Source organism: Triticum aestivum, chromosome 3D (genome assembly GCF_018294505.1).
Source record: "Triticum aestivum cultivar Chinese Spring chromosome 3D, IWGSC CS RefSeq v2.1, whole genome shotgun sequence".
NCBI lineage: Eukaryota > Viridiplantae > Streptophyta > Magnoliopsida > Poales > Poaceae > Triticum > Triticum aestivum.
Window position 1 is genome coordinate 454,833,184 of NC_057802.1, and position 27,219 is coordinate 454,860,402.

At 45.5% G+C, this 27,219-nt stretch overlaps 2 protein-coding genes across 2 annotated transcripts; both read right to left on the reverse strand.

Moving 5' to 3' along the window:
* Positions 1 to 4,955: 4,955 nt before the first annotated feature.
* On the reverse strand, positions 4,956 to 8,344 carry LOC123074929 (putative receptor protein kinase ZmPK1). Its single transcript, XM_044497652.1, has 2 exons — positions 7,940 to 8,344; positions 4,956 to 6,026 (listed from the first exon to the last, which is right to left on the reverse strand). Exons 1-2 carry the CDS (start codon positions 8,342 to 8,344, stop codon positions 4,956 to 4,958), a joined length of 1,476 nt encoding a protein of 491 aa, XP_044353587.1.
* Positions 8,345 to 12,361: 4,017 nt separating this feature from the next.
* On the reverse strand, positions 12,362 to 17,208 carry LOC123079601 (TOM1-like protein 6). The gene is made up of 9 exons (XM_044502391.1): positions 16,904 to 17,208; positions 15,943 to 16,021; positions 15,656 to 15,754; positions 14,671 to 14,784; positions 14,345 to 14,493; positions 14,156 to 14,237; positions 13,953 to 14,038; positions 13,554 to 13,781; positions 12,362 to 13,483 (listed from the first exon to the last, which is right to left on the reverse strand). Exons 1-9 carry the CDS (start codon positions 17,050 to 17,052, stop codon positions 12,586 to 12,588), a joined length of 1,884 nt encoding a protein of 627 aa, XP_044358326.1. The 5' UTR covers positions 17,053 to 17,208; the 3' UTR covers positions 12,362 to 12,585.
* Positions 17,209 to 27,219: the final 10,011 nt, after the last annotated feature.

Consider the following 27,219-nt stretch of genomic DNA (forward strand, 5'->3'; position numbering starts at 1 on the left):
CTGGGTATTTATGCACCGCCGGTGGTAAACCAACCGGCGACTCCTCGTCCAAGTCGGACGGGTGTGGCTGTAAATCACCGGCAATTAAGGGTCCGCTTCCGACGTGGCGGCGAGCTGCTGCTTCAGATATGTGGCTTCTCCGTCAGCCAGTAAAGTATACGAGCCGGACACAGTTAGGCCAACAGAGTGCCAGGGCCGAGGTGTAACTGTCACGCCGATCCGATGGAGCTCAGGACTCAGAATTCAGACCGCAGCCGGTTGCTTGCAAGATTTTTCAGTGCTGCCGCGGCGAGACACCTGGTGGCCGCTGCTGTTCCAAGCTGACCAGCCTGAGCTGTCTAGCTAGCCAGAAATTAATGGCGGATGACCTATGGCTGGATCGAGCTCCTGGCCATGGTTACCCCGAGCTGGTTACGGTTTGCCCGGCAGCCACGACGACGGGGAGACTGCAGGGTTCACAATTCATTTGGCCAGCCAAGACGTCACGGTGATGAATCCGGCCGTCCCCGGACGCTGAAGCGAAACCAAACACGACGATCGCCGAGAGCCGAGATCGATCTCCGCGATCTGCGGCGTCGGCGGAACTTGGAAGCTCCCAAGATTGCGGCTTGGCTTCGTCCTTCTTAACCTGACGCATACATATTACATATATAGCACAATACTTGCCTAGTATCACGATGTATTTGTATGTATGGAATCCTACGAAAAGAAGAAGGTAAATCCTTCCTCCCGATTTAGTTCCTCTCTGTGTCCGACGACGAGTCGGGTTCAGTTTCGATCGAGACCGTTTCTTGGAGATTCAGCCGTGCGTCGACGTGACGGCGTTTCCCGCCACTCGGATCGACCTCACCCCCGTTTTCAAATGCAGTGAACCTCCTCCGGGAGTCCGTGGCGCCTTGTCCCCCGGCGGTCACCGTCAGCCCGGCCGGCCACTTTCGCCCGCTTGAGAAACATCGCCACTGTTTCCATGGAGCAGTAATGCCGCGTTCCCATCACTCCCCCGCAGGTACGGTTAAATCTCGGCGTCTCCGGCCACGCTCGCAGCCGCGGTTACTGTCGTCCCGCCTTGGCGCCATTAAAATGGATCCGCCATGACCTGCAGGCAACAGAGGTGATGTCAGGCCCGTAGGGGCGAGGCGTGTACAGGCTCCCAGCCATGTCTGGCCGGCCGCGGCCGGAATGAATCTGGCGCTCGCACCCATGCCGTCGACCGGCTTCAGCGTGAAGGCGGATCCCGCCATTAATCGCCGTTCCTACGGCGTAACGGTGACATCACGGCATACACGGTGGCCGCCGGTATCTGGGAGGCGGGCTGCTCCTCTTCCTGTACCTGTACGGAGTGCAGCCTGACCATACCTGAGGCCTAACAAATGGAATGGAATTATCTCCCGTTCTGCATTCAGACAGGCCTTGGAGCTGGGACTGACTGAACTGCCGTTTTCGTTCGTTCGACTAGATGCATGATGATGGGTGGCGTCGTGTTGGACTCGACGAAACGAATAGATGGAAACGTATACTCATGTCCAACACGCTTGATTTCTGAGATATCGAGAGGCCACCGTTGGCACGCGAATCACATTCATTCGGCCTTCAGGTTCAGGTTCAGGTTCAGACCAACAAATAATCATGTTGTTCAGAGCCAGAGGAGAAGAGATGCTGAGATCACTCTGAGCACACGCTGATCTCATCCGGTAACAATAGATGAAAACGAAGCCAAAAAGCTTATACCGGAATTGAGTAACACAGTCGAGGATGAGAAGACAAGCCACATGGTAGGACTCGAAAAGAGACTGCATATTCGGTTGCTCCGTCGTCTGAAGCGCCGTGTCACGATCCTTTCGGTTGAATTTCAGAAAAGCATCCATGTGCAACCCTTATGCCAAAGTGATGTAGTCCATAGCTCATATTCAGAATTCAGACATTTCGGTCCGACGAGTGGGAAGATTGGTAGGATGATGATCAACTGGTTCTAAAGGGGGTGAATGCAGGCCTAACCAACCTACCATCTACATTCTGCTGGCGTGAAGATACCACATGTCCAGCTTTGAGAAGCCAGTTAGGTGTGTGAAATCTAAAGTTCCAAGGCAGTTCAGACAGTCAAAACTCAGTAAGTTCGCAAAAAGGGATTGCGGTTTCTACGTGGCACATGTCAAAGGTCCAGTCAAGACTCAGGACTACACCACTTATTTGCTCATGATAACTCTCGTCATGATTCATGATTCAGAGTCCCTCACTCAACAATTTTGGCGGTGCCCATTCTCCGAGGCGACGCGGTTGCCGTCCTTGAGAAGACGTTCACTTCTTGTGTCCTTGAAGCAAGTCTTACTACTGGATATTACGTCTCTCTTCTGAATGCCGTAGTTTCTTGGAGGAACTACACTGTCGATGCAGCGTCCCCGTCTCTCGTCCGCCATGGGAAAACAGAGGACAGGTCCTTGGCGTGTCTCGAAATCGAAGTGAACTTCAGCAAGTGGGAGGACGCGATGGTTGAACCGCAGAGTGAGACCAAGCGAATTCAGGGGTGAAAGCTGAGAGGGATTCAGGGGTGAAACGTGTGACTGAGGGCGCAAAGACGTATAGAAGGTGGCGCGGCGCCGAGACCTCGCCTGCGGACAAGGAGAAGGAAGATTGAACGCCGCTCGGCCGCTGCCGTGACGGCGAGGCGAGGAGGTGGAGCCCTTTCCCGGCTGCCGGTAGCCAACGGCAGACCGAGAAGTCTGCTCCCCTCCGGCAAGTTCGCTTCGAATTACTTTCGCTAATCGCGAAGTCGTAGGGACGAGTTGTCAGTGACAGGGCGCACCGTAAAACCTATCGTCGGCCCAATTGAATATGTGGTCTGGGCCATTTGTTTTTGACTCGGGTTGGTCATAGCAGAGTGGGCTTTATTCTTTCCTTGCTGGGCCTCTTCCTACCAGAACTCTGCATATTTGGTGGCTTCCTGCCAAAAATTCTTCGATATTTGGTGATTTCTATTTCGGGAAATTTCTTGTGTTTGCTACTTTCGGAATTTAAATTTTCGTTTCCTGAAAATCTTGGTCCAGTTTTCAGAATATGAAACCGTCGAAAGAATTTGAACTTTCGGAAATTATGGAGCTTTTCAATGGGGTGGAATTGAGAACAAAGACACATGGCCGTGGGCCGCCAACAGTCAAAAAGGGAAAATGTGTGCGTGAGAGAGAGAACGGGGATGGGCCGCCAACAGTCAAAAAGGGAAAATGTGTGCGTGAGAGAGAGAACGGGGATGCCACGTGTTGGGGCCCACACCTTGATCGCATCCCGACAAAAAAAGAAGTCACTCCCCCCCCCCCCCCCCCCGGCGCCCCCCGTGCCGACAAGACTTTTACCTGCGCACGGGGGCAACCCCTAGTGATTCCGTATTGGAGAAAGGAGCGTAAATAGAAAGATACACTCAATAAAGGAGTTTGCTGATAGTGTCCATTTTGTCGGGAAGCACACCCACATGTATCGATTAGAAAACCGCAATGCGGTAAATATATTTCCAACACTACTTGAGTAGTAATCTAAGATCATTACTTGTCAAGTAAGGAAAGACGAATATGTTTTGTTGGTTCCAAATTAATTTACCATTTTCTGGTCATACCCCAAAATTTAGTCCCTTTGTGTTTAGATAATTGGCCAACTTTTGGTATGCCCATACCAACTTTTCCACTCTTATTTCTTGGCAATAGTTGTCAAATAACGGGCAGGCAAAACCTTCTCCAAAATGCTAAAGTTGGGCTCAAACCAAACATACCCCATAGCATCTACATATATTGAATATGTGTTGTTGCAACAATATTGTATAAACAGAGGTAGCAATACTGAGCGAACTCGAGCAAAAATATTGACAAGAAATTTATAGTTGAAAATCCCTAAACTAGGGTGAAAACTGAACTCGTTCAAAACTTATTTCGCTAATATCAATATAAGATACAACAAGTTATTCTCTAACATGCACTAGAGACTCACATGGATGATAGATCATTGTTTGATCTTCTGAAACAAGGGCAACAAGATTTGGGGGTAAAACAAGAGATGGTAATGAAACAATCTCACCAAAGATGGTGGAATCATCATTGGCAAAAAGAAAATGGTGGAATCATAATTTGAAGGAGACAATGTGATGGGTTTGAATTTCACAACGTTGCCAATTAACTCTTTTTTACTTGATAGTAAGCTTCTTCCTTCAATTTTTGATCATCTCATTGCTTTTAACTCTCTTGGATTTTCATCTTCTTCTACAATGGAGCTGCTATCCTACAAAAAAAAAGTATGTCTACTTGGTGGCTACAGACTACGAAGCTAAACATCCCCCTTTTCTCATGTGTTGATCCAAAGTGTCTCTAATCTAATCTTTGGGGGCTTTTGCACATGTTGAGTGGCCTAGAAAGACCAATAGCTTTCTAGCTAATACCCCTTTCGTTTCAAAATGAAGTGCATATTCTGTTTTTCAAAAGTCAAAGCATGTCTATGTTTGACCAAGCCTTAGGAAAAAATATTGATATCTACAATACAAAATTAGTATCATTAGATTCATCATGAATTGTACTTTTATATTTTATTTATTTAATATGATAGATATTGATATTTATTCTAAAAACTTGGTCAAACATAGGCATGCTTGACTTTTAGAAAACCCTATATGCTACATTGTGGAACGGAAGGAGCACTTTTCAATTTCAAAGTGCTTGGAAGTTACACATGGCCAAAATATCAAGTTAAGGCTTTGATTTTCAACAAAATGGTAATAATTTTCAAGTCCAAAGTTTTCAAGTTACCAATGGGTTCAAACTTTCGAGTCTCAAAGGTTCTCCAGCTATGAAGTGCTGAGCTAGAATTAGAGGTATGGTTGTGCGCTCAGCTTAGCTGATGCCCAATTTTTTTTCCCTATGATATTTGTAACACAGTTGATTTCATCCATCAGCTTCTATGGGTCTTGTACAGCTCCACTGTTGTTAGCATTGCGATCTGTCGCGGCCTGCTGCTTCTGCTTCTCCATCTTCTTCACAGACATGCTCGTCGGCGGTGCGCCCACGAAGGCAGACGAAGTACGCGCAGAGCCCGCCGAACAAGAGCAGGCCGATCACATCCACTACGCCGAAGATGATCAGGATCTTGGTGAGCGCCTCGTTTTTGGCATTGTAATCCTCTTCGTCTTCCCGGCAGTTGCTCTTGCTCCCCTTGACAACCTTCACCCAGTAGCTGTGCCCCTGGCCATCGCCTCCGCCGATCACCTCCCTCGCTCCCGCCGTCAGCTCGTAGTGGGAGCAGACGCCGCTGCCGGCCACGCCGTCGTCCTTCACGTGGAGCGCGGTGGCGCACGAGCAGTCGCGCAGGCACTGGTCCGCGCACTGCTGCACCGTCACGTTGGTGACCGGCGAGTCGGCCCTGAGAACGGTGGTGACGCCCCTCACTTCCACCATGTCGTGGGCGTCGCCGGAGCTGGTCGCCGTCGCGTTGCAGAGGGTGCCGCCCTGCGCCGGCCGGACGCCGCGCGCGGCGAAGTCGCGGCAGCTTCCGGAGAGGGAGCAGACGGCGAGGACGCCGCAGGAGAGGGGGAGGTCGCAGAACGCGAGCGCCTCGTACGAGGGCGTGAAGTTCCCGTGACGGCTGTCGTAGGCATAGAGCCCCAGGCTGCCGTCGTCTCCCAGCGCCAGGAACCTGACCGACCCTTTGTTCACCGCCGGCGAGATTTTCGCGACGGGTCGCCGCCGCCCGTCGTACATCGTCAGCCCCGACTCGTCCATTCCCGCGAACGCCATGGCCTGGTTGCTGCTGGGGGTCAGCTCCCAGTAGGAGTACTTTCGCTCTCCGAAGTAGATGTAGGCGGCGATCTTGTCGCCGTCGAGCTCGAGGCTGTAGAATGGCGAAGAAATCTTCGCCGGGGACACGGTGAAGTAGGAGGGCAGCCGGAGCCACTGGCCCGGCAGGAGTTTGCCCGTGGGCTTGTCGAAGCTTTGCCATACCGTATGCTTCTTGTCGTCCAGGAGACGGAGGTTGCCGGTTTTGGAATCCAAGTGCAGAGCCTGTGCATGTGCCGCAGTAGGAAATCAGAAAATAATAATAATAAAAGAGCATGAGGAGAAGAGGGTTTCTTTTTTGACATGGAGAATTCGATACCAGGGGGCTTAGTTTTTTCTTTAGACAATTTTTTTTGGTTAGTTCACATCTAGATGTTTTTTAAGAATGTCACATCTAAGCTCCACACATATATAATGCAGCAACAAGAAATAAAAAAAATTAGGACAAAAAAATAGACCACAAACAGAGTGGACATCAGCTTAGATGTGACATAACTATATCACATCTAGATGTGTCCTAGACAGGCCCAGGCCCAGGGCGTTTTATTTGTTTTGCGCATTCATGTGTTCCCAGCATTGCGGACTTGCGGTACTATCACAATAGTGGCCCTAAAAGAAATCACAATAGTGGGATTTTGAAAAATGCCCAGTTACATAGCAAATTCAAATTGGGATTATGAATTTAGTCTATTGCTACTATCACCCTCGAACTTTTCTGTTCATTTCTCAAGCTGTCCATCATACTAAAATTAAAAAAAATTGTGTCATTGTAGATTCATGATCTATATATGTACTAAAAAATCAGAGTTTTTCACAACTTTAATGGAGCGATTTTTGTTTTTGGAGTACCGGGAGCACATGATATGTTCTTTATTAACATGACAAGTATAACTGATTGAAAATATATGTTTTGACAGATTTTGTGTCCACTCCTTCCTATATGCTAGTATGTGTTATTCATACATACATATTTTTCTTTCACCACGCGATAGGTTTGTACAAGAGATATACTTAGGCATTTTTCATAGAAATATCCAAATCAAAATATTTTAGGAATCTATGAGTGTGTAAGTTTTATGTTTTTGTACTTAAGGTATGCATATGTCATATACGTATACGTGTGACAACCGGTATAAGCATAATATGTCTAAATTACTTCAATAATTAATATTAGAAATAATATCATTTAATGTGTATTTGTATACCTTCCTTATTTATTTTTGTGCTTTAGATACGTTCTAATTTACATTCTTATTAGTAGAGCAAAGTCCATATTAACCATACATGATATTTTGATAGCATCTGATCTCCCAAGAGGGAATTAATACTAATATTAGCCAGTGGACCATAGAAAACGAACGACTCATACCAGTTTAAGAGCATCTCAAAAGAACTCAAGATTTGAACATTCAGATAGCTTAAGAGGGGACTCATTCTAGGACAATGAATGGTAGGGATTTTATTTTCATTTATATATTAATGAAACCCATTAATGCTATAATAGAATTTATATACATGCCTGGTAGTTATTGAAGCCTCATTTTGCTTTTGAATAAGGTTTTTTCTATTTCAGCCCAACAAATTTAAAGATTTCTTTCTACGTCGGCATTTCCCGCGCCTTTTTCAAAATACTCGTATAGCTGTCGATCATATCCATTATGGTTTCGCGCCTTATGAAATAGAACATGTACTTACAATTGCCCCCTCAAAAAATGTAGGAGTATTTAGAATTGCTTTTGATAGCGAACATATCCGAAAAGTGTTTTTGCCCCGAGTGCTAGTTAGCATCTGGAGAACATATGAAATCTGGTAGCTAGTTCATATTGCCTGGCAGTTCTGGATTCACAGACTTATGCCATGGGTTCTTCGAGGCACATGTGTGGACAGACACGTATCCCCGGATGATTCCTATTGCCGAATGCCGATGCACTCTTCTATCTTCGACATGAATAAACACTGCTTATACCCTGATGTATTAGCCATTAGGAATCACCACATTTCTAGTTTCAGATCGTGTTAGCCGTTAGCACTAAGAAATCAAAAATTTTGGCGTAACAATTCCAAAAAACACGCTAGCTAGAACTAGACTCGATTAAACTAATGATGGAGAACGATGGAAAGAGGAGACAGAGTATCACCTTGGCGCCCTGCCCCGCCGTTCCGGACCACCACACAACGGCCCTGGCGCCGTCCGTCAGCCGCAGCTGCCCGTCCTCCGTGAGCTCGAGCTGGCAGACAGCCCGCGCCGCGAACTCCTGGTCGGAACGATCCGAAGCCCAGACCGTGACGTTGGCCAGCAGGACGACGAGAGAGCACAGGTACCCTCCCCCCGTGCCGGCCTCCACGCTCACGGCGGCGGCGAAGCGGGGCTCCCGCTTGCCGGCCGCCTCGAGCACCGTGGTCCGCTGGGCGAAGCCCGGCTGGTAGGCTCCGGGCAGACGCACGGCGAACCGGGCGCCGACACGGAAATCGGGCGACGAGAGCGCGGGTTGCAGGAGGAGAGCGGCGAGGAGCAGCGCACCCCAGGTGCACCCGGGGCTCATTGTGATCTCTCTATGTTCTTTACCGTTAAGTTGGGGAAGGCGAGATCAAAATGGGTAGATTTCGATTTGATTGCTTTGCGGAGTATTTATTTAGATTGTGATGAGGACTCGCGTATGAGGAGAGGGGATTTAGCTGTAGAAATTGAATTTGGTAGCAGGATTAGTTCTGTAATGTAATTTATGGTTCCTTATATACCCCTAAAAGAAGTAATTTATGGGTTGCTTAGAAACGGCAAGGGGTCCACGATCCCATTTTCAAAAAAAAAGGATAGTCGCTTAATTTTTCTAGTATATCAAGCAAAGGGATTTGCTCATTAATTACTAGCACTCTAGGGAGTGCATGCACCAAAGTAAATTGCAATTCTCATATTCGTCTTTTTTTGCGGGGCACATTCGTTTTATGGAGGATGAAATACCGCGTACAAGCTCGATGAATCACAAGAGATAAGTGCCTTCAAGGAATTGCATCATTGCATTAACTCTGGAAAAACTAAAAATTATCAGGTTGTGTTTTTCTTTTGAAAACGAAAGAATCATCATAGAGAGCTTTCGCATGGTACAACGTTTTTTTATGCTTTTTAGCTGAAATGGTAATATTGAATGATTATTTGGCCTGGACCAGAGGTTATTATTGATCCTTTCCTTACATATTCTCTAAATGAAAAAGTGAGCTTTTTTTTTGAAACAAAACAAAAAAGTGAGGTTATTATTGATCCTTTCCTTACATATTCTCTAAACGAAAAAGCGTCAGAACTCCATAGTAACAGTCCAAATGGAGGCTAGAGTTGCAAAAATGTACTGTAGCAGATTCTCTATCCCCCCCCCCCCCCTCTTTCAAATATTTGGAGCGCACTTCAAAAACTGAGGTGCAACCTCTATATTTGAAGGTTGGAGGTTGTTTTAGAGCGTACTTCAAACCAAACCCACCACTCTTACTAGCAAAGTAGCCCCCTCCCCCCTTCCGGGGAACCAAATCCTAACTTAAGTTTTGGAACCGGCCGCAGCCGCCCCCAGCTCCTGAGAAGAAACGCTAGGGTTTCCACCTAAGGCCCCGTTGCTGCCAGTTCCCCTTGCTTTTAGGTGCCTTTTGCCGCCGGCGAGGTGGAGTGTGTGTGTGGGGGGGGGGGGAGGGGGTGGGCAGTCTATGATTTATCTAAGTCTCTCGTCGCCCTAGCTTTAGTTAGAGTTAAGTGTAAGTGTCTGGATGCCGGTGGTGAGGCGATGGCTCCATTGGCAGTGAGGAATAAGATTTCCCGATCATGTCCTCATTCCATTGTTGTTGTTTGACATCGACAAAGGGCGTGTGGAGCTTCAGTCAGGGTTGATCTTGTCCTTATGTCTTTTTTTTGTCTAGGTGATCAGCAGCACCTTGTGGAGGGGATGATGTCGTGGCATGCTTTTGTTCTCCAGTTCCTTCTTCGTCTGATGAAGCTTAGCCAGATGGGGCTCCGTGGGGGAACTTGCGAGGTTTGTTCCCCTTCCTGTCTTGCTGGAGTTGGGATTATATTCTGGCCCTCCTTGGTGCTAGCTTCTCCAGGATGGCGATATGTCCAGGTCGTGATCGCCAACATCTTTTGGTCTAAATCGACGACTTACCGGCCGTTGCTTCTTCAAGCTCCTGGTTTTCAACAAAACTGCTCCGCTGAGACGGAGGCCCGGAGGTAGCAAAGAGCCTTTCTCGCGGCACATCGTCGGTGGATGCAGAAGTAAGATGGTGTCGATTTCTTCAAGGGCTTACATGTAATTTCTTATTCTTGTAATGAAGTTTTTGTAAGGGTTAGTTTTATCTAATATACAACCTTCGGCCTTTCGCCAAAACTACCTCTATATTTGGAGGATGGAGGTTTTCTTAGAGTGTACTCCAAACCCAACCCGCCACCGTTACTAGTCCCATAGGCGAGTTCCCCTCCCGGAAACATGCCCATTTATGGGAGCCGCTATGTTTCCTCCCGCTTCGCGCGCGTTGCCGCTACATTTTTCTAGTTACCCTGCCCTTTCCCACTAGATTTCTTGCCACCCGCACACATTCCCTTTGTGCGCTTAAGAAAAGTCGGTCGCCGATGCCTATATCGCCAGTCCTCCCCTCCCCACATCCATTCGCACCATTTCCTCCATCGAAGCCATGCCGCCCTGCAACCCTATCTAGAGATGCACCGTCGCGGCCCTCCGTCGGCCTCCACAAAGGAACTGCAATGGGAGCACATTGAGGGGGATGACGCGGCCGCTGAGAAGGGGCATGATTTTGCTGACGAGATGATCCAACACCGAGATCCTAGAATAAAGGACGAGGATCAATGTGTGCTTGCGGAGTCCTGCAAGACGATCGTCCTGCGCCGCGGCAATGTCACGCCCTCGCCCGTAGGGAGAGTTGAGACACCCGCCACGCTCCTCGTCATGTCGTAGCTGCGCCAAAGCTAGGGCCGCTCCCTTGCCTGTAGGGAGGCTTAGGACACCCGCCATGCCACCCGGCCTGCCCCAGTCTTCAACGTGAACACGGGTTGGACGGAGTTCTACATCATGCCGACGATGGGCGCCAAGAGGAAGCGCATCAAAAAAGGAATGTGTCTTCGCCCTCAAGGCTAAGGAGGGTGGCTCGCCGGTATGGGAGGCAGACACACACGCCTGTGACTCCAAGGCCGCAGCCAACGCCTGGCAAATTCTACGAACGTGTCCTCATACATTGGCGAGGAATGCTACATCCACGTAAAGCTACGTATGGTTTACGTAGTGTTGCTGATTTGGCAATTGTTAATTGGCATAAGGGGAGGGAGGGGGTCCCACACCCATGAAAATCAGGGGGGTGGAAAGGATTAGAGGGAAGGTTACGTAGGATCACGTAGCAGCTTACGTAGATGTAGTATTATTGTACATTGGCAAGATATACACCGAAGAATACTATTCCCAAGGTTGTTGTTCACTGTCAAGTCGAGGAAGGCTCGCCGCGTGACATCTAGTTTAGTTATCTACTAGTCTAGTTGTGTATGGAAATGTTGCTTCTCGACACCCCCCTTCTCTAAAATGTTACATATATGTACAATCAATAAGCGACGAATTTTGCCCCCATACAAAAATGAACTATCTAGTTTACAATGTTGTGCAAGTGTTTCGTGTTGATCCGGCCAAAGTTTGGTTGTCAATCTGTGCCAAATAAAAGTAGAAACTTTGAGTACAAGCAAAAAAAGACAGATAGGGGAAAAGAATATAGAGGTTGCGATTTAGGAAATCTAAGTTTGCACATAGGCTTGGCAGCCTCCAAAATATTCTAGAGTGCACTCCCAAACGATTTGAGTGAAGTCCGAAATAAACCCTGATGTTGTAAAGGCCGACGCAAACGAACCCTCACTTTTAAATCCCTGAAGATAAGACGTGAGAAACTAATATGACTTGTGGACCCATACTGCCGGTGAGAAACCGTTTGTATTTCCAGTGCGCCAAACATGTATAAGGTTAGAATAAACCGGGATCAAAGAAGTCAGGGTACCAACTTCAGGGATTTGGAGACGAGGGTTCAATTGCGTCAGCCTCTACAAAGTCAGGGTTTCAGACTTCACTCAAACGATTTTAGGGGCTGCCGGTCTGGCGACTCTGCTGCACTGCTGCTATTAGAAAATAAGTCCCATAGCCTAAACGCTAATCATTGTTTTTTCTTTTCTTTCTGGCATATAACAAACCAATGGTTCCAGGCCTGCAACCATGGATCAAGAGACATGTGATCCCTGTGACAATCTGAGTATTTGACATGACATTACCCACGGCAACCCACATCAAGGCTAGGAACCTCGGCAAGAAACAAGAAAAATACATATAAGGTTAAAGGAGTGAGAGATGATTCTGAGGCAAACACTAAAGAGACAGATGATCCCTGTGACAAAGGAACGATCACAAATTTCGCAGATAAAGGATCGGCTGGTACCTGTCATTGGTACATGCATGACATGGGAAACCAAACGCCAGCATATAACGAACCGGGCTTTTCTCCTTTCCAAACGCCAGCATATTTTACGTGTTGCAAGTCCGTAACAAGTAACAATCCACTCGATGCAATTAATCATTTATATGTACATCACCAATGTTCTAGCTCACTCTATGCAACTGAACCCACTGAATTAACCAACGCAATCAAACATGTAAAAGAGGGAATAGAGATATACAGAAAATGTACATTGAATGAAGTAGCCACAAACTAGTTCCCATCTAAAGAAAACTTATTTCTTTCCACCAATCATAGGCTGGCCGCCATTTCAGCTACCCAAACTAGTACCCGTCTTATTTCCACCACTGGTGCTCTTCAAGTCAATCAAATCACTGAACAAGTTATCAAGTATGTAGTAAGGTTTGCTTGCCGCTGCTGAAGAATCCTTCGGTTGATGATTCCCATTTGGAGCTTGAGGCATCGGTAGACCATTGCTTGTTGGAGAGGCCACAGAACTGTACTGTTGCATTGGCTGGGAGGCTGGAGGAGCGCTATATGAAGGTGAGGGAGCTGCGTAGGTGGTTGCTGGGGCACCAGAGACGGCCGAGGGGAGCTGTTCTTGGTAAGCAGCCGACAGGAAAGGATTAGAATTGACAGTTGAAGGTGTAGCCCAAGGTGGCACTGGATATCCGGATGCGTATGCTGGGGCTTGAGATGGATATGGTTCAGTTTGAGCTTGAGATGGATATGGTCTGGTTTGGGCTTGAGATGGATATGGTCCGGTTTGGGCTTGAGATGGATATGGTCCGGTCTGGGCTTGAGATGGATATGGTCGAGTTTGGGCCCAAGGTGCAACATAGTTGCTATTCTGTGGAGTATATCCTTGGTTTACAGGGTATGGCTGGTTGGTTGAAGGATATTGGGTTACACCAGTAGGATTTTGTTGCCCGTCTGGAGGCTGCTGGAGGCCATTTTGACTCTGTGCTGAAGAATCTGTAGAAGTTTCATCAGTAGGGCTGCACAAAGTGAGGCTTAGAAGGTCAATCATATCCTGCTCTTTTGTTTGAGTACTACTACTGACAGGAGCTGGATCTAGGGGAACCAATGCATTGCTTGCAACAGCAGGTGGCGATTCTGAGCTTGGTAGATCAATGGGTACGAGGGCAAGGTCCACAGTGCTTGTGCTTGATGACGTCTCATCGCTACTTATCACAGATTTGTTTTTTCTGCAGAATAATAAAGCATTGAGCTTAATATTTGTGAAGAAAGTACAAGTAGCAATACCATGGGATATACCTTTGAGCCAGCCGAGCGAACTCATCCTCCTCTTCATTAGAAGCGTCATTTTGTTCAATAGGAGATGAAGATGGTTTTGCTGGTGGATCCTCCCTAGGAGACTCAACTGTCTCTCTCACGGGAGCTTCAACTGCCAAATGAGTACCAGAAGCGATGGCATCATATTTTGTAAGCACATTTTGTAGGCGATCATTTATTTCGAGACCTTGCTTTAGTAACTGCTCGTTCCTAAATAAACAATGTAAAATGAATATATCAAATATCACTGTAAGCTAACTGCAGTATGAGATATATGACGTGCACCTAACAGTTAATATGAAGAAAAAAATATGCGAGATCATTTTAGTACAACAAACAAAAGGACAGCAAATATTTACAGAACACACTTTGATAACTTACCCTGTCGAACTGACAAACTGCATGAGCTTTTGCTGATTTGAGCGACATTGGCTCACAAGATCTGTGATGATTTCATCTTTGACAGCCTGGGTTCAAAACAAATTTAAGAGGCTATTCATCAGCACGAACTGAAAAAAAATCTACAATCATTTCATGAGAGATGGGCACAAGTCCAAAATTCAGATGAGATGGCTTTTTACTACCTCTGGATCTGATGGGTTCAAAGCATACACCATATCATTCAGTAACTCCGTCACATTTCGAATATTATTCAAGTCCCCTAAACTGTAACAGGGAAAGGGGAAAACATATGTAATGATATAAATGGAGTTACTGGGTGATAATTGAGCAAGTCAAATGAAGTCGAATGCACGATGAAAAATAGGTATCACCTCAGAGTATCAACATCGGAGGACATCCTCTCATTCAAACTTCCTGCAGCATATCCAGGTGAACCATAGTTTTGAGAATTGTGTATTGCAGGAGGAGTAAGTATTGGTGGGGCATCTATGGGACGTCTTGGAAACACTACACCTGTCCGCTGTAACAAAATTTCATAATTAGATGATTACTTTGAAAGGATTAACTTCCATGAAAAAAAGAATGGTGTTGCACAATCACATGACCATGTATGCTGACAACAGGATATGATTCTGGAACCAAGTACAGGGAAACATATTTTGCTTCTTTAGGGAACATACGGGGATCAGTTGCCTACCTTTACTTCAAGATATGCCCAGTGATACTGCCGGTATTTACCTCCAGGTCCACCAAATGCTTCTTGCCAGGAGTCCAAAAGTAATAATATCTTATCCCTTACTTGCATATCATTCTGAAAGGAATTCGAAAAGGCAAAGATTGTAATCTTATTACTGGCATCTCCAATCATCAGAAAAAATAGAATACTGTAGAATTTAATCACAAGTGCAAGCTGGCAATGGATCTTCCACAAAACAAATAGCTGTCAACCATTTTGTGGTAACAATCAGAGATAACGCACTCCCTCAGGCCTCCGGTCCTTTTTACTCGGCATATAAGATTTGTCTGAAGTCAAACTTCGCAAAGTTTGATCAACTTTACAGAAAAAAACATCAGCATTCACAATACAAAATCAATATCATTAGATGAGTCATGAATTTAATTTTCATGTTGTTTAACTTTAGTATTGTACATGTTGATATATTTTTCATATAAATATGGTCAAACTTTACTAAGTTTGACTTCAGACAATTCTTATATGCAGAGTAAAAAGGACCGGAGGGAGTACTACAACAATCATGGCTAACTCAACTAGAAAAAATTGCGTAAGTGAAAATGGTGGACGAGATTAGCGCTGCACAGAGATCGATCGACATAACCTTAATATATTATAGGAGGATTCTGATAACTGCATGAACTTGAATTGGAAGTAGGATATTGAACAATTAACCATGCCTGGGTAAAGTAGTTCAGGCTACTTACTCGAGAAGAGAACCAGTGAAAACCCACTAAAACGAGTGACTAAGAACAAAGGATTGGTGTACCCATGAGGTTCTAAATGTTACAGACTATTTAGTATGTTCTCAACTTATACAATCATACAAGACAGATACAATGCCATTGAGAACTATTGAGGCTAAAATAACCGTCTTACAGAATTAGACTTTATGTGTTGGGTAAGGATAAGCGCAAGAAAAGGTAAGGAGGGAAGTAAAAAAAACAACCTTCTTTTGGATTATTTTAACCATTTCTTGCAGAACATGCTGTTCAGCGACTTCAAACTGAACATATTCACCACAGTTCTTCATCATCGTCTCCAATAACTGCAAAAAAATTGTAACTAATATGAACAGGACCAATATCTTCAAATCTTGTAGCAAAGAAAAGATATGCTCTCAGAAGCTAAAAACAAACATATGAGAAGTAACAGCATTTGCATTAGATTCAAACTAAATGGGTGTTCCAAAAAGAAACTTTACAGAGCGCAACATGGCGTCATTGCAGTACATACCGTCAAAGCATAGTATTGAACTTTCGGATCCTTATGTTGCAATCGCTTCTTCACTGCCTTTACCACATCTTTTGTTTGCCTGATTAAGGTGTTTACATATTAGCATGGTAGGCAGGCAGCTACTTGGACTAGAGAAAACATTATTTATTTAAGTACAATATTATCAATGGAATGCAAATGTTTCACATGTTGCATAAGTAGAAGTGAAAAAGGTGCAAAACATGTTTACAGTTAAATTTCTTCCAGGAATAAATGTGCTAAAGCAGATGCAAGGTACACTTCCAATGCCCGCATATTACACCCCTAAGCAAATGTGATACTTTAATCTGGTTATGTCTGTACCATGATTGTCCATTGGTATAGGACCCCAGAGGTCTTTTTCATACTAATAATGATCACTATAATGTAAGTCGGATAGAATTAGCATGATGAATCTTGGAAACACTTTAGTCTTTACCATAATCACAAATCCCCCCATGCCATGTTCCCCTCATCATTATGATTCACCGTGAGATGTACGCAGTAAGCTCTATTACCCCTAGGCCTTACCTTTGGCCTTTGGCTATGGCCCTTCAGAAGCTATCCCCCACTTAATGACCATAAGGTCTCGTAGCAACAGCTTACGAAAGGATAAAGGCGGAGTTCGTGCTAAGCGTTCAAGCTAAGCTGCAGCCGATTCACCACTAGACCATTACATCCTACACCAGAAGCTAAAGATCGTCCTGGATCCCCTTGCCCAAATTGCCTCCTCTCGTCGCAACACTAAAAATAACCCCAATTTCTGCCAGAACAGGAACCGATTGAACAAGCAACACTATATAACCCACTAAAGGCTCAAGTCCTGAGCCCAAAATCATCAAAACCCTCCACCTAATTCCGCTCGCAGGAACTGAAACAGCAACGCACAGGCACAGAGAGGGGGGGCTCCAGGAAGGGGGGGCGGCGGAAGGGAATCACCCACCAGACGTCGGCGTTGATGATGTCGCAGATTTCGAGGTTGACGGCCCAGTCGGGGCCCATGAGCAGGTGGCTGGTGGCCTTGTCAACCCGCGACGCCGCCTGGCGCGCCGGCGCCGCCGCGGCCGCCACCATGGCCCCCGCCGGGTACATCGCGTCGCCGGCCGGCTGGCTAGGGTTTCCGCGCGGCGCTACCGAGGGCACGAGCAGCAACTATACCGGTGGCGCCGTTATTAGCGAAGCGGAAGGGGATTTGGGATTTGTCGTTGTAAAAAATCTGGTTGTCGGTTTCTTTTGACGAGGACGCAGCGGAGGAAGGCGTGGCTGGCTTTTTTTTTTTTAGGCAGGAAGGCGTGGCTGGCTGGACCTGAACAAAATGGCACTATCTTATCTGTCGCCGTCTCGTAAATTTGCTTCAGTCCTGACGGATGGGCTGGAGCCCACACGGTACTAGCAGCCCAAGGGAATGGGTAGGCTCTTTTTAAGGTAGTAGTTTTGGTCAACGGGTCAACCTTTTTCTCACCTGCCTTCTGAAGGGTTTTTTTCTGCTGTGCTCTGACTTTTGAAGTTTTTTTTTTTGAGAAACACGGGTGCAGATACATTCACACCTGTAAATGCATCATCTTCATATGATCGAGCGGACGAATTTTGGGATTGACAAAATCACCACAGACGTCTCACTGGTTGTTTCTCTTCTACTCCCTTCATCTCATGATATAAGGCGTTTTTGACACTATGAGCAGTGTCAAAAATGCCATGTCCTAAAGTGAAATAGGTGTTACGTTTCACCTAAGATCGGCTGAAAAAATGCCATGTCCTGCAGATTGCAACCAGATGGGCACTCTTTGCGTGTCAATTCTTTCTTGCAGTTTCAGCCGTTCAGATTTGCATGTACAGTAGTAGCTTTTGTTCGTTTGGTAACCCTGAATCAACATGGAGACTTTGGAGGGGTCGAAATGGAAAATGTCATTTGGAGCATCGTGTGCACGTACTTTGGTTTATCATCGCCTAGCTCGATATGCCTACGTAACTACCAATTCTCTATGTGGTGACAGGGATATGATTGAGCTGGAATAACGCGTGCTCACTTCATTTATGTAGCGCAACAACTAACCACTTCACATATGCAGTGGCAGCATCGAATGATCACACACGCTAACTAACAAAACACAGCATTTGACAGCATGGCCAGCACTGCCACTGAATAACACGACGGCCTTTTCGCCCTGAATTTCATTTTCATGTTTCAGACTCCAAACTCCAAACTGACCACATTCCCCATTTCAATTATCCTTTTACCTTTTACATGCGTTTGTGTAGCCATATGAACGGGACCATTAGCAGACCATGGTTACGCCTGATTCACATAAAAGTTGTTCATCCTATTTATTTATTTTTTAGTTCAGTTGTTCATCCTAATTTTCTATCAATTGATACAAGCCCCCCCCCCCTCCCCCCTCCCTCGCTGAACGTATAAAGGGTAATAGGGTCCTTTCGCAAATCATAGTATGCGTATACGCCATACGTTCGCAAAAGGCGGCTCACTTGGCCAGCCCATTTGCGGTAGCACGCAATGAAAGTTAACGAAAAAGATACACTAGCTGGAATCAAACACATGTCAGCCTACAAAATGACGTGCGTGCATAGCGACACGGACTGTCTGCCTTTAGTGAAGCTTGTGAAGCCAGACATATAAGTAACGAATGGGCTGGGAATTTTAAATAGATTTTACGAACACTTTCCGAACCAGTCTTTTTTCACTGTTTCTTATTCTTTCTTTTCTCTTATGTTTTTTTGTTTGTTTTTCCTGTTACATTTCTTCTTCTCTTTTTTCAAAAAATGGTCGCCCTTTCAAAATTTCAAAAAATGTTTGTTGTTTTCAAATTCTTTTCAAAAAATTAAAAATATACGCATTTTCGAAAATTGTAAGGGAATTTCAGAAAAATGTTTGTGTCTTTCAAAACTTGTTCAGAATGTCAAAATGCGAACATTTGTTTTTTGAAAAGCACAAAAAAATTGAAAACAAATATTTTTGGAAAACATAAACAATATTTGAAATTTCAAAACATTTTTCAGAAATATGAACAAATATTTGAAAGCAAAAAATGTGTTCTAAATTTGCCTGGAGATTTTTTGAGTTTGTGAACATTTAAGAAAAACAGGAACATTTTTTACATTCCGAATCAATTCCAACGGATGCTCAACGGGAGCGATGTTGTCGCTTAGTTGGGCAAGGCCTAAATTTTTTTCGCTTTTCTTCTCTTTTTTCGTTAATTCATTTTTCACCTTTTTGAACTTTATTATTCTTTTTGAAACCTGTTCAAAAATCTGATATTGTTTGGAATACTAAATAACAGTTTTAAGTAGATATTTCAAATTATGATTTTAAATTCTTTTTTCCTTAAAATATTTATTAAATACTTGTATAAGCATTTATTCTTTATAATTTTATTCCCTTGTATTTATTAGTTATGTTAAAAACTTGAAATAAAAGTTTGAAGTACTTTAAATTGTGGTTTTAAATACTTTTTCCCTTCAAACCTGGCATGAATGCCTACCTGGACATCCTACGTTCAACATGTTTTTTTCGACATTCTTAAAATGACCTAAACTTTTGCTAGCTGTTGGGCATGCCCATGGTAGGCATCCATTCCCCTAATTTTTTTCCATGGCCTTCTACGACCAATTGAAGGCACCATGCCATTTTGCTTGGTTTTTCGACAAGTTTGCATTTTTTAGAGTTTTCTCGGTCAAAAAGGCTGATAAATGGCCGAACATGTCGCAATTTGCATACAGTGTCGGAGGTCATTCAAACCTGGAGTAGATGTCTACCATGGGCATGTCCACATGGTGGCAAATGTTGGGGTAATTTCAACAATCTCCAGAAAAACACCATGATCAACGGAGAGTGTTCGGGTAGGCCAAAAAGGTCTGTCTGAGAGCACGTTGTTTTTCGACATCCTTGAAATGGCCCCATTATTTTATGGCCTTCTGTGATCAATTCAAGGCACCATGATTTTTTTTTTGTTTTTTGACAAGTTTTATATATTTTTAAGTTTTCTCGGTTAGAAAAGACCAATAAATGGCCGGACCTGTCGCAACTTGCATATAATATCGGGAATCATTCAAACCTGGCATGGATACCTACCATGGGCACGCCCTGTTGGGAAACGTAACATGCAGTTTCAAAAAAATTCCTACGCTCACGCAAGATCTATCTAGGAGATGCATAGCAACGAGAGGGGGAGAGTGTGTCCACGTACCCTCGTAGACCGAAAGCGGAAGTGTTTGACAACGCAGTTGATGTAGTCGAACTTCTTCTCGTTCCGACCGATCAAGCACCGAACGTACGACATCTCCGAGTTCTGCACACGTTTAGCTCGATGACGTCCCTCGAACTCTTGATCCAGCAAAGTGTCAAGGGAGAGTTCCGTCAGCACGACGGCATGGTGCTGATAATGGTGAAGTGATCCGCGCAGGGCTTCGCCTAAGCACTACGTGAATATGACCGGAGGCGTAAACTGTGGAGGAGGGCGCCGCACATGGCTAACAATCGTTGGTGTATGTTCTAGCGGTGCCCCCCTTCATATATATAGGTGGGAGGGAGAGGGAGCAGCCAAGGGGGCGCCCAAGTAGGAGGAATCCTACTTGGGGCCCTAGTCCTATTCGCCCCCCCCCCACCATATTTTTTTTGAATGAAGACGCCAGATGCGTCCGGCTTTAAATTAATAAAGCCCCCAACAGGCAGCGTAACACGTCACAAAAGTCTTAGTACAACACCAAAAGCCATCCCGGCCCTCGCCAATAGGAAAACCAACGAAGTTCGGGCGAAACTTAACAAGCCACTAGCGGATTACAAGGCAAAGCCCGTACTGAGCGCGCAGGCTCATCAAGCAGCAAAAGTTACCACGTCCAGGACCATGGTCAAGGCTCCCTAGCCATCACATACACTTGCATCAGACGTTGTTGGGCGGTCTTGAGCATCTCAGCATCCTTACGCCTCCCCAACGGACTCCACTACTGCAAGAGGAGGTTGCATTTGTAGATAATATTAGCCGGATGTGTTGGAAAACATCCCTCGATAGTAAGTTTGTTCGTAGTTAGCCACATAGCCCAGAGTAGTGCCCCTACACAACTCCACATAACCCGTTTCGCAGGACCCTAAATCGCATCTAAAAGCTGGATAAGCTCCGCAGCCAATCTAGGATCCCATTGGACACCTGCCGCGGTCCAGACCGCGCTCCACGCAAACCTTGCTAGAGGGCAACGAAAGAACACATGGTTGGCATCCTCTGGTGCCCCGCACAACGCACACGGGTCGGTGGCCGGTCTGTTGCGTTTGGCCACGTTCAAGGAGGTAGGCAGTTTATCACGGAACATTTGCCACAAAAAGAGTTTGATCTTCAGAGGCAGCCGCGCTTTCCACAACCCTGCAATCACGAGTTGCGCCGGCCCTTGGCACAACTTGTGATATAAGGATTTAACTGTGAACTTACCCGAGCTGGTGAGCGCCCAGCTCACCGTGTCAGGTTGGTCCGATAGGCCTATTGGGCCAATCAACTGAAGCAAGGCCGCAAGGCTAGTTTGTTCTTGCCCGTTGAGTTCCCGTTTAAAGTGGATCTCCGGTGGTGTTGACACGAGCGCTTCCGCCACCGTCATTGCTGGGTCGACATCAATAGCATACAGATCCCGAAATTCCGCCCACAAGGGTTGGGCACCAATCCAAAGATCGGCCCAAAAGCGAGCCGAACGGCCATTCCCAATCGAGAATTTTGCCCCCATGGCAAATGTCGGTTTAATCGCCTGCAGGTCATTCCAGAAGGGGGAGCCCCTTGTCCTCCCTTCAAAGAAATTCTTGTTAGGGAAATATTTGGCCCTAAGGAGATCGACCCACAACCCGGTTGCCCCCTGGGCAATTTTCCAGATCCATTTACACATCAGCGCGATATTTAGAATTCTCGAGTTAGTGATCCCAAGGCCCCCAAGGCCTTGGGTCGACATACCCAGGCCCATTTAACCATATGATATTTACGGTTCGGACCAGTTCCTTCCCAAAAGAACTTGGCGCGGGGCATGTCCAACTTTGCATGAACCCCTTCTGCGAGCAGAAACAGGCCCATAGCAAACATGGGCAAGGAGGAGAGGCTCGAGTTCGTTAGGACGAGCCTAGCCACTTTCGAAAGGAATTTACCCCTCCAAGGACAGACCCTACCCCCCACCTTGGCACACAGAGGTTCCCAATCCTCTATCGTGGGCCGTTTGGTGTCTACCGGTAGGCCGAGGTACGTAAACGAGAATTTGCCCACTTTGCAGTTGAGCAAATCAGCTATGCGCCTTCCCTCCTCCGGCTCTACCCCCATCGAGAGCACCTCACATTTATGGAAGTTTATTTTGAGGCCCGACATGAGCTCAAAACTAAGAAGAATCGCCTTGACCGTAGCTATGCTATGTTGATCCGGGCGAAACAACAATAACGTGTCATCCGTGTATTGCAAATGAGTCACTCCCCCTGGAATGAGATGGCCTACCAACCCTTGGATATGGCCAGCCGCGGCCGCCTTCCGAAGCATAGCGGACAGCGCATCGACAACAAAGTTGAACAGAAGAGGGGACATCGGGTCACCCTGCCTGAGTCCTCGTTTGTTCCGGAAGAAGTTCCTTCTCCGTTCACCGAGACTGCAGTTTGGCCTCCCGAGACCAATTGCATTACGCGGTGCACCTAAACAGCGGAGAAACCTCGGCTAATAAGCACCTGACACGGGAAATCCCAATTTACCCGGTCATAAGCCTTCTCGAAGTCTAGTTTCAGCAGAACGGCCGGTTCCTTCGTGCGTTTGAGTTCGTGAACAATCTCCTGGAGGGCAAGCGGGCCCTCCAGAATGTTGCAGCCGCGAATGAACGCGGATTGATTGCAGTGAATCGAGCGATGAGCAATCGGTCCTAGACGTGTGGCACATGTTTTAGCGCAAATCTTAAAAGGAACATTGATGAGCGCAATAGGGCGGAACTGTCTAATGTTGTCGGCCCCTTGGACCTTCGGAATAAGCGATAAGACTCCAAAATTAAGTCGTGCTATATCTACCGTCCCTCGCATAAACCCGTTGCAGATCGCAAAAATAGGGCCTCTAAGAAGTGGCCAAAAACGCTTGAACATAGCCACCGGCCACCCGTCCGGGCCCGGAGCCGTGTTCGATTTCATACCCATCAGGGCGGCGTCAATTTCTTCGGGGAGGAAAGCGAGCCGCAGCTCGTCATTCTCACAATCCGGGACTCGTTGTGAGGCTTCCCACACGTTCGCGTGAAGGCCAGCCCCTGGGCCTCACAAGACCCAAATGAACCCCTACCATAATTTCTGAAGGGGGGAGGAAGGAGGAGGGAGAGGGAAGGAAGGAGGAGGGAGGAGGGAAGGAAGGAGGAGGGAGGAGGGAAGGAAGGGGGAGGCCGAATCCCTCCCCTTCCTTTCTCTCTTCCCCTCTTTCCTTCTCCTCCAGGTTCGGTCTATATGATGGGTGCTGCAGCCCATGCTGGCTGCTGCATTTCCCCTCTTGGCCCATTAGGCTCATATAGTTGCCGGGGGGGTTGCCTGGAACCCCTTCCGGTGACCCGATATGTACCCGGTACCCCCGGAACACTTCCGGTGCCCGAATATCATCGTCCTATATATGAATCTTTACCTCTCGACCATTTCGAGACTCCTTGTCATGTCCGCGATCTCATCCGGGACTCCGAAAAACATTCGGTCACCAAATCACATAACTCATATAATACAAAATCATCATCGAACGTTAAGCGTGCGGACCCTACGGGTTCGAGAACTATGGAGACATGATCGAGACACCTCTCCGGTCAATAACTAACAGCGGAACCTGGATGCTCATATTGGTTCCCACATATTCTATGAAGATCTTTATCGGTCGTACCGTAATGACAACATACGTTATTCCCTTTGTCTATCGGTATGTTACTTGCCCGAGATTCGATCGTCGGTATCTTCATACCTAGTTCAATCTAGTTACCGGCAAGTCTCTTTACTTGTTCCGTAATACATCATCCAGCAACTAACTCATTAGTCACTTTGCTTGCAAGGCTTCTTATGATGTGCATTACCGAGAGGGCCCAGAGATACCTCTCCGATACTCGGAGTGACAAATCCTAATCTCGATCTATGCCAACCCAACAAACACCTTCAGAGATACCTGTAGAACATCTTTATAATCACCCAGTTACGTTGTGATGTTTGATAGCACACAGTCCGGTATCCGGGAGTTGCATAATCTCATAGTCGGAGGAATATTTATTTCACATGAAGAAAGCAATAGCAATAAAACTGAACGATCAATATGCTAAGCTAGCGGATGGGTCTTGTCCATCACATCATTCTCCTAATGATGTGATCCCGTTCATCAAAATGACCAGACATGTCTATGGTTAGGAAACTTAACCATCTTTGATTAACGAGCTAGTCTAGTAGAGGCTTACTAGGGACATGGTGTTTTCTCTATGTATCCACACATGTGTCAAGTTTCTGGTTAATACAATTCTAGCATGAATAATAAACATTTATCAATGATATAAGGAAATATAAAGTAACAACTTTATTATTGCCTCTAGGGCATAGTTACTTCAGTCTCCCATCTCCACTAGAGTCAATAATCTAGTTCACATCGCCATGTGATTTAGCACCATTAGTTCACATCTTTATGTGATTAACACCCATAGTTCACATCGCCATGTGACCAACACCCAAAGGGTTTACTAGAGTCAATAATCTAATTCACATTGATATGTCATTAACACCCAAAGAGTACTAAGGTGTGATCATGTTTTGCTTGTTAAAGAAGTTTAGTCAATGGGTCTGCCACATTCAGATCCATATGTATTTTGCAAATTTCTTATTCTACAATGCTCTGCATGGAGCTACTCTAGCTAATTGCTCCTACGTTCAATACGTATCTAGATTGAGACTTAGAGTCATCTAGATCAGTGTCAAAGCTTGCATCGACATAACTCTTTACGCTTTATCACCTCCATAACCGAGAAACATTTCTTAGTCCTCTTTAAGGTAACTAAGGATAATTTTGTGAAGGAAATATGCCCTAGAGGCAATAATAAAGTTATTATTTATTTCCTTATATCATGATAAATGTTTATTATTCATGCTTGAATTGTATTAACCGGAAACATAATACATTTGTGAATACGTAGACAAACATAGTGTCACTAGTATGCCTCTACTTGACTAGCTCGTTGATCAAAGATGGTTGAGTTTTCTAGCCATGGACATGATTTGTCATTTGATTAACGGGATCACATCATTAGGAGAATGATGTGATTGACTTGACCCATTCCGTTAGCTTAGCACTTGATCGTTTAGTATGTTGCTATTGCTTTCGTCATGACTTATACATGTTCCTATGACTATGAGATTATGCAACTCCCGTTTACCGGAAGAACACTTTGTGTGCTACCAAACGTCACAACATAACTGGGTGATTATAAAGGTGCTCTACAGGTGCGTATTTCGAGATTAGGATTTGTCACTCCGATTGTCGGAGAGGTATCTCTGGGCCCTCTCGGTAATGCACATCACTATAAGCCTTGCAAGCAATGTGACTAATGAGTTAGTTGCGGGATGATGCATTACATAACGAGTAAAGAGACTTGCCGGTAACGAGGTTGAACTAGGTATTGAGATACCGACGATCGAATCTCGGGCAAGTAACATACCGATGACAAAGGAACAACGTATGTTGTTATGCGGTTTGACCGATAAAGATCTTCGTAGAATATGTGGGAGCCAATATGAGCATCCAGGTTCCGCTATTGGTTATTGACCGGAGACGTGTCTCGGTCATGTCTACATAGTTCTCGAACCCGTAGGGTCCGCACGCCTAAAGTTCGGTGACGATCGGTATTATGAGTTTATGTGTTTTGATGTACCGAAGGTAGTTCGGAGTCCTGGATGATATCGGGGACATGACGAGGAGTCTCGAAATGGTCGAGACGTAAAGATCAATATATTGGATGGCTATATTCGGACATCAGAAAGGTTCCGAATGATTCGGGTATTTTTTGGAGTACCAGAGAGTTACGGGAATTCGCCACGGAGTACATGGGCCTTATTGGGCTTTAGGGGAAAGAGAGAGGGGAGGCTCTAACTTGATTTGAGATGGCCCACACTCAAATCAAGGTTTGGGCAAGACGATAGATTCAACAACTGATCATGAGGACCAATCGATGAAGAAATCATCTTTCTACAACAAACAAACAAACACAAGATATCCCTTTGGAAATGAACTAAGTTAGAGAAACTTTTATCTTCCAACTCTCCAAGTTGTTGTTTAGCTTAACCAACTAGCTCAGGGGTATTCAACACAGATTCTTGGAGAAGTGGTGGTTTACAAGAAACCAACTTGATCACGAACTCAACATAGCGGTCAGGTGACAACCTGGTAACACTTCCGAGAAGATATTCCGAAAATCACGAACCACCGATATGTTACTAAGCTCGAGATCAATCTTGCTTTTCAGGGCAAGACGATATGATCAAATAAGCAAGGGATTGAATAATCCTAACTCATTGATCGAAGAGTGCACCGGAAATAAGGACTAGGTAGCACAATCTATCTTAGAATGATGATTCAATAACCAACACGCTAAGAATGAGAATATTGTCCATTTACTACCAAGCAACGAGTTGCTCGGAGTATTGATTTCACACACCACAATTCACTTGTCGGCATTCTGGTTACAACAACACGAGGACCGAGGAATGAATGATGGTGAGAAGTATCACTGCATCAAGAATTCATAAGAGATGGTGCAATTCCTATGATATTCTTGACATAAATAGGGTAATACTCCAAGGTAGAACAGAACAAAAGCTGGTTTGGCATTTGATCTGCGAAATACAACTACTTTGACCCAATCCTAGAAATGGATAAGGTACTCGAGTTTGTTTCTCCTAGTCATTCCTGAAATAGAACGGCTTGACGGGCCACAAGAATATGAGGTACCGATGAGCATGAATGCATAACTGCTCCTGACTACCAACTGATACAAGAGGGTCAGAATACAACTAAAAAGGGACAACTCAAAGGAACATATCACTTTCTGAGTTGTGGATGCATAGATTAGTATGTCGAATGAGTTCAACATATTTCCTCCGGATAACCCATGCAGAAAAGCAGGACTGGCAGAGTCACAATTATTGAATGGAGAACTCATCAAGAGCACTCCTGGTGTGATCTTTTGGTTCAAAGGAACTCCTGCCAAGAATGGTTCATGGTATTTGGAAGAATGATATACCACGGACCTCGA

What these genes read in the sequence shown, in the direction of transcription:
- LOC123074929 (XM_044497652.1), bottom strand. Translation starts at nt 8,344, where the DNA reads ATGAGCCCCGGGTGCACCTGGGGTGCGCTGCTCCTCGCCGCTCTCCTC. An exon ending in CGGCGGGGCAGGGCGCCAAG is followed by an intron (nt 6,027 to 7,939) that starts GTGATACTCTGT and finishes GCACATGCACAG; the next exon opens with GCTCTGCACTTGGATTCCAA.
- LOC123079601 (XM_044502391.1), bottom strand. Translation starts at nt 17,052, where the DNA reads ATGTACCCGGCGGGGGCCATGGTGGCGGCCGCGGCGGCGCCGGCGCGC. An exon ending in TTAAAATAATCCAAAAGAAG is followed by an intron (nt 14,785 to 15,655) that starts GTTGTTTTTTTT and finishes AATTCCTTTCAG; the next exon opens with AATGATATGCAAGTAAGGGA. An exon ending in CAGTTTGTCAGTTCGACAGG is followed by an intron (nt 13,782 to 13,952) that starts GTAAGTTATCAA and finishes TTGTTTATTTAG; the next exon opens with GAACGAGCAGTTACTAAAGC.